At 36.6% G+C, this 8004-nt stretch overlaps 1 protein-coding gene across 1 annotated transcript in view; it reads right to left on the bottom strand.

Annotated features, from left to right (window-relative positions):
• Positions 1–329: 329 nt before the first annotated feature.
• The window catches only part of LOC108772185 (POU domain protein 2), a 136062-nt gene continuing 128387 nt past the window's right edge, over positions 330–8004 (bottom strand). Inside the window, exons 5-10 of the mRNA XM_018537675.1 lie at positions 7782–7918; positions 4878–5210; positions 2215–2310; positions 1558–1847; positions 960–1256; positions 330–570 (exon numbers count right to left, since the gene is read on the bottom strand). Of these exons, the coding sequence (XP_018393177.1) occupies positions 330–570; positions 960–1256; positions 1558–1847; positions 2215–2310; positions 4878–5210; positions 7782–7918 (1394 nt within the window). The remainder of the gene's footprint in view (positions 571–959; positions 1257–1557; positions 1848–2214; positions 2311–4877; positions 5211–7781; positions 7919–8004) is intronic.

Raw genomic sequence — 8004 nt, 5'->3', positions numbered from 1 at the left:
GTCAAATTTAACTTGTCCATTGTCTTAATTTTCTCTTCATAGTCAAAATATTAAAATATAAAACGGGATTAAAGGGGAGGTTACGAACGAATAAATTAACTCAATACCAATAAACAAAGAATAGGGAGACTTCGAGATCATTGAGGTGCGATATTCCGAACGTTACCTCAATTAATAGCTTCGAGAAATCAAATCATTGGTTAATGATAGAATTCTGGTAGATTACACAAACGTCGTGCTTGTTGCTGATGATGATGCGGTTGCTGTTGGTGTGATTGCTGATGGTGCTGATGATAGAGAGTGTCCCCTTGATGGGTCACTTGCTGGTGTCACTCGTGGGACTTGTTATTCAGTGGATGGTAATTGCCGCCTGACGAAGTTACTAAAGCGAGAGGTATGGGTGTTGGATGAGGATGCGAGTGGCCAGCGCTGGAGGAATGCGTTGTAAGCGCTAAAGGACTGCCAGAGATAGAATTGGCGAGGGAAGCAAATACTGAAGGTGCAGACGACGTCATTGTTGGACTGCCCATTGCAGCTGTCGGTGGATTGATCCTCTTTTCCTTCTGCCTCCTGAAATATAATCACATGTTGCTTGAAGAGAAAGAAAACTGATGCAAAAGCCATATTTTATTATTGTAATAAAGAAAAAAAAATTAAGATCTTTCGATATATATCCAATTATGTATATTTACGGACGTATCTGGGAATCAAATTTCCTCTAAAATTTATGATTAAAAGTTGAGAGAAAGAGAGAAAGAGAGAGAGAGAGAGATATCTATTTTTTCCTATTCAAAATAAAGCTCGAAAAAGGAACATTTTAAGCTTTAAAATTTTTCAAAACAACTTATTAACGCAAAAAAAATTCTGTTTATACAATAATAGATTACAATGACAAAATCCCCTCTAAAAAAATTCTGGATATAATCAGATGTATATATCTTAACAGTTTTAGTATCTACCTGTTACAAAACCACACACGAACTACTTCTTTCTCCATTGCAAGACTATCAGCCAGTATGGTTATCTCCTCGGACGTGGGCTTTGGGTTTTGGATAAAAGACTTTTCGAGAGCCACTCTTACGCTGGTCTCTATCGACGTTCTCTTCTTCCGCCGCCTGCCAATCGCTTCCGGTGTCGTAAGTGGATTCGACAAAGAGTTAGGATTGTTCAATGAATTATCGGCATCTTCTAGCCACTTTTGTAACAGTGGTTTCAGCTTGCACATATTTTTGAAGGAAAGATTCAGTGCTTCAAACCTAGAATGTATAATCATCGATTTTGCTTAACTTAAAGTCACTGATCATTTATTTCACTAACTTTAAAAGAACGTAAGTATATATAAATTACTCTTGTTTTAGATATTATTTCTATTATACACAAAAGAAATAATTCGAATAATTTATAAGCTCAATAGTCTGAAAAAGAAAACAACTCAAAAACTCAGAATACTCGTAATATAAAGACATTTTTGAAACATTTCACAGCGTTTATACTATGTGAGAATTATATATTCATTTAATTAAAGTTTAATAAAAAATAAACAAAAAATATGTTCACCTGGAGATCGTAGTTTGAGAGAAGTCGTTGCCGTAGAGTTTTCCCATGGCGAGTCCGACATCTCCTTGAGTAAAACCTAACTTGATCCGTCTTTGTTTGAAGGTTTTGGCGAACTGTTCTAACTCTTCAAGGTCCGTTGTTTCCTCCGGCGAAGGTTCTAATCTCGTCGGTTTTACTGCTGGTGGTGTGCTAGGTGGTGGTGATGATCTTTGCGCCAAACTTCGACCGACCAAATTGCCGCTATTTTGAAGAACTTGCTGCTTCTGTAGCAACTGCGCTGCTGCTTGCACCTAACAATAATAGATTTTTTATTTTAACTATTTATTATATACTAATGAACAACCATTTTCTATATTTTTTTTCTTGAATTCGTATTTTCTTGTTTTCATAAACTAGATTTAATTTTAGGTTGATTAAATTGCTCATTTATGTGACTTCTCTTTCTGCCATTATATTGATTTAAATAATAGTTTTTTTTATCAATTTTAAATTATTCGAAAACATGCACGGGATGTTTAAAATAATCATATAAAATAATCATTCGCAGTTCTAAACATGCAAATTAAAGTTGTATCGAGCCGTTTAAAGGAATTTTAACCCTTATTATTACAAAATAATCTCCATGCGTTTTGTCCGTAAATAAATTTTGCAATCAACAATGCCTGGATACAACTCTGTCCTAAATCGTACCTGCATGGACTGTGAGCGCGGATGACTCGGTCTTGTTGGGTAGCCACCGCTCTGCAACAGCCCCTGCAAGACGTTGACGACCATTGGTAAAAATCAATAATGGTCTCATGTAAACTTCATCTCTATTTAAAATAGAAATTTATTTCCGCGATACCTTTAAAATGCATTTTAAAATGAAAAACAGCTTTATAATTGATTCATCGCGTATCTCTACGGTCCTACATTTCTGTAAACGAGCATTGTGATCCAAAAACATAGTTATGTATACAGTCACTTATACATAATTTTGCGCCCGTCAATCTTGAAGATAAATTTTTCAGTGTTTTTACAGAACGTGGCACGTGTTGGGCGCGTGTACAGGTACGAAAAATATAGTTCCAAGGGTTGAATCCGATCGATTATCTTCATCCATTCCTTAGCGCGATACTCGATTATATAAGAATGAAGGGTTCGCATCACGGGCACGGTACTTTAGGTCGGAAAGGGTTCGGGATTGGTCGCGTGTCGCCGGTATACGAGCAGCTAGTTTATGCGCATTGTGGCCGCGAAGATACCCTACGGAAATGTCTCGAGTTGAGCCACGTGCAGGATCAACCGCGACAGGTTTATCGTCTACGCAGGAGACATTCTGTTTAACTTTAAGCGGGGTTGATCTCTTAGTGCTTAAGAAATGGAACACTGATTTAGAAATATTTGCAGAAATACAAGCATTTTTTACTGCATGAAAGTAACAATTGATAAAAAAAATCAGTGCATACGGTAACTTTTATGAAACTTAACAAATATAAAAGTATGTAAAAGTAAAAATGTATTTTGTATTCTGTATGTGTATCTACAATATATATAGTATGTTTTATTCACTTTTGCTTTAATTTACTCGATGATTCTGAATCTTTATATAAAAAATAGTGATACACATGTTATTCTGTATCTAAAAAATTTTTTATATACTTATAATAATTATTCGAGCAAAAAAGATCGTTTCACAGTAATTAAAATGCAGGTATGAAAGGTTCCCGAAGGGCGATCTCTGAATGAAGAAATCTTTGTTGCGGCAGATAAGCCACAAAAGTCCTCACGTGGCGCACACGCGTAACCGCCCGCGAAGGGGTTGAAAGGGGCAGGTTGTATTCGGCACAGCGCTTTCCCGAATGGAGAAGGTCGTGTGCCCGTCTTAATGCCGCACACGAATAAAAAAAAGAAGAAGGAAGAACACACGGAGAGAAGGAAGGTCCTTCTGTAGCAGCTAAGAAAGAGAAGGAGCGCGATGAAAAAAGGAAACATCCTGGCCACGTGTGAGGTAACAAAAGATGCCCCGGGGCAAGGTGCCGAAGGGCTCTAAGCCCACCTTGTTGCATCGTGCGGTACCTTCTGATACAGACGGGGAATATCTAGGGCCCTATGTGCAAATACGCGTATACGTGTGCGTGAACAATAAATATATAATACACACGCACGAACGCGGCCGTCCATTAAGCGTGCTAAAGCTCGAAGTCGTTTTGTTGATTTTTCCCGGAGACTATAGTTGCACGCGCACGTCGTGATGGAGTCTATAGACATTTTTTTTTTCCGTAAATGCAAAGCCCGGTCCATTCAGATCGCTCGCGAGAAGGGCCGCATAAATGAGGAAAAAGGAGGGGAGGGAGCGCATCCAGGAAGCGGGATCGTTTTTCAATGTATCCCCGGATATCGTAGATCGATTCCTCCACCTTCTGTCGATTCGAAAGATCCGACGAACAAATAGTGAGAAAATCTCGTGGAACGATCCTTTCTTCGGAGAAATGCATGCTGCGAGACGACTGATAAATATGTCGCTTCTTTTTCGGCGATCGTCAGGCGCGGGTTTTAAGGCATGCTCGAAACGTGATATTTATCGAGGAAAATCAGGAAATCGCTTTGTATGCTTTTTCCGCGGATGTCGTCAATTATTATTCGTTTTGTAAACGTTTTCTGTATTGTTATATTACTGTGATGTTATCAGGCGTATTTTAAAATTCAGATTCCTTAGTAATCTTTTTCATCGTGTTGCACAACCGATTCTATACTAAGATTTTTCAGCTATTACTTTTGCGATAAATTACATTGCATTCCACTTTTTGCTTTCGTCGACGCGAAGCAATAGATATACGCATAATGGGACTAAATAAACGGATACCGCAAATTCCATTAGAGATTGCGTCGGGGATTATTTTGATGACTATTCCTTTAAGAAGACTGTAATGCGACGTAATGGAGCGCGAAATTCAGCAGTGATGCGGTTGCAAGGCACTGTTCGTGTACATTTGCATCGATGAGAGCAAGCCTAAACGAGAAGGTAGCACCCCGGTTTCCTTTGTGCCGTTGCCACACGACTATCTTGACGTCGAATCGCGAATACGCGAAGAATAAGACGTTTGCTCTCGCCTGATCTGCACCCTGATCAGATAACGCTGGCGAACGTCGCCGCTTTGACGATCCGCTCCGATCGGGTCCGATCCCGCTGACGAAATCACAATGATACGGAATGCAATTTGTGATTTTAAGTAGATAAGTAATTCGACCAAGTAGTTATATCGATAAAACGGATTATTATTTTTAATAGATTCCGATCTGCATATATATATAGAATGAATTTCATTGTTATCACCCACCTGATTTTGCAAGAAGAACGGCGGAAGCTGTCCCGCCGCTGGGTTAGCCTGAAACATGGCGAATTGCTGTAGTTGTTGTTGTAACGACTGTAGTTGATGATGCTGCAACGTCGAAGCGAGCGCTTGAAGATCCTGGGTCCCTAATGCACCATGCATCAGCAATTGCTGGCTGAGCAATTGAGCGGTCGCCAGCGCAGAATTGCTATTGTTTTGTTGGCCGGACGTGTGTTGCTGCTGGTGACTGCCTGTGAGCTGGCTGCTGATTCCAGAACTCGGCGAGGACGCGCTGCCGCTGGTACCGCTGCTGCTGTTGCGTTGCGAGACATCCGTGACCTGAAGTAACACCGAATTTGCATTAATTCGATTTTTTGTGTTAATAAATCTAACGTAAATTTAGCTAAAAATATGCCACAGAAATCGTGTGAAAAATGTCTAATTAATAGATATACCTACATATCTTAAGATATACATGTATTTATCTTCCTAAAAAGTCATGTTTACTATCTGATGGAAAACTTGAAAAACCTACGATTTATAGGGGATTTCTTTTTTACTCTTGAAAATCAAGGATTTTCATAGAGTTGAATCAGAGAGAGTATTAGGAAATTTTTTTTTATAATTTTATCTTTAAATATTTCAATTCTGTTTCTTTCTTGAAAACATTGTTACTTTGATTATTTTTTCTTAATGCAAAATGTTGACAATCGGTTAGCAATAAATGTAGTATAGGTGTACGTATGTATAAATATTCTTACACGTTTTTATTCAAAAGATCAGAGTGATAGTAAAAAATATGATACTTAACAGAAGAGAGTAGCTCTGATATTATAATATATTGTAGTACGCGAGTCTTCCGTATGTTATCCTTTCTATATTTTGCGGCTTTAATTATAGAAAATGATAAATATATGTAATTTCATAAAACCTTCTACTAGTTTTCAATATATATAGTTGTTTGTGTCACTTGCATTTCAATTTATTTCAAAACTACATTAAAAAGTTTTCCAATATTACTTGGAATTTTAAATAAAAATATCTGAAAAATCGGAGCATTTTCACAGAGAACTTTTTCACAAAACTTCAGTAAACATCCTGTCCAATTTTCATGAAAAGTCGTCACTACACCCATAGAAAAGATTTATGAATCTAATGCTATATTCCTTAATCTATCAAAAAATAGGATCGATATATAAGGACTTATTTAATTATATAGAGAATTTTATTTAATTTGAAAAAGAAAAATATAGGAAATATTGATCTAATTTTAATATCGTTGTATTTTTATACTGCATAAAGATAAAGATCGAATATGTCAAGAATATTCTTTGTGTCGTTAGAGAAATCTTTTTTGAACGGCTTCAGTCAACAAGATGCTATGCACAAATTTCGGTGTTCTACAACTAAATAGTTTATCGTTTCATATTATCAAGTCACAATCTTTGATTCCCCTAAAATGCGGGCTACGACATTTCACGCCGTAACGTGGGACCGAGAACACGAAGAATCAGCCGGACCGCGCGCGAGGAGGGCCACTCTCCCTAATATTACAGAGTAAATTCGCCGTCGAACAAAGCCGTGTTTACACTCGGCCAGGTCAGGATATTGGTCACTACGGTCCATCCTGCGCTTTTGTGTTTTATAAAACCTACTCTCCCTACGTTGTCGTCCCTTCTTGTCGTCCATCTCACTAGTGGCTTCCTTTATTTATTTGTCAAATATTGATCGCGAGCGCTTTTTACGCCCGTCAAGAGCGTCTTGTACGGAAGAAAAAAAAAAAATCGAAGACACGGTCGCGCTGCGTCCGCGAACGTTCGTCTCGAAAGAAAGCACGCTTGATATTATGCTCGCAAATGGGATTGGTAACGTTGTTGATACATTTAAGCAACGAACACAGGCAACAGATGACAATGGGTGACATGACAAAGCACGCTTTCGTCAAAATAAGTAGAGAAAATACCATTGAAGTTAAGTTATTGAAGAAAATCATCTTTTGTAAATATTATTGGCAAGTTTAGTACGAAGACACATTTAATTATCAATAACAACAGCGTAAATAAAATACATTGACTATATAATCGATAGAAAAATTCTTATAAAAATATTACATATACTATTTTAAAGAATAAATAGAAATGAATAAAAAGATTTTTTATTTAATTTGATTATTTATGTATTAAAAATAATTGTATATATTTTTTTTTATAAAAGAAATATTTTATATAACCTTTTAATTGTTGTGGATTACTTCATTAACTATATCTTATTATGTAACTTTTTTAAATATTCGTTCATACAAATTATTACATTTAGCGAACTTAGTATTTGTAGCGTTTATATCTAAAGATTCTATATGTTTTTATATTTTTTGACAATAGCGGCAATAATAATCATTTATTAAGATCGTAAAAATGTTCGCGATTCGTTATTAATTTTAAAAACATATATTATATCAGATGTGTCGATGTTAATAGATCCATTGACACGAAGAGCGACTAATTTCGCGCGTATTATACAAGCGTCTGCAGCTTCGTGCACGCAAGATGCCGTGCAAATTATTTGCGAATTATACTCGTATATTTTGCTCGCGGCACTAAAAGCCGCGCCTCTTTTCAGCACTCTCTATGTACCATACTTCCCGATAATTATCAATAACGCGCATACATGACAAACATTTAATTAATGTCTTTTTGTCTTCTAATCACGACCATATATTAATAAAATATTGAATGACATACATTTTACACCATTTATAAAATGTTAAATAGGTACAAGAGATCTTCGTAAAAGATTATTAACAAAATTATTTTGACACCAATTAAAAAAATGTTACAATCGTGAATATAGAAAAAAATATACGAAAAAGAATCAATTAAAACAAGTAGAATTAGATGAAAATTTATTTACCAGATTGAGAGCTTCCCTGTCCGAGTCCATGGAGTCATTATCAAGATGCGCCTCGGTAGCATCTTGGATGTCACTTGCGATACTCCTGTCATCTCCGCTGAGTTCAGGACCATCGACATCCCCATGTAAGTCGGCATCTGCAACAAATGACAACCTTGATTTAAATATTTGTTTTATCTAAATCTTTTATGCCTGATAAATTTTATAAAATTAAATCCACATT

This window comes from Cyphomyrmex costatus, unplaced genomic scaffold (assembly GCF_001594065.2).
Source record: "Cyphomyrmex costatus isolate MS0001 unplaced genomic scaffold, Ccosl1.0 scaffold18, whole genome shotgun sequence".
Lineage (NCBI taxonomy): Eukaryota > Metazoa > Arthropoda > Insecta > Hymenoptera > Formicidae > Cyphomyrmex > Cyphomyrmex costatus.
Note: the sequence above shows the minus strand (reverse complement) of the source record. Positions and strands in the feature narration are given on the sequence as shown.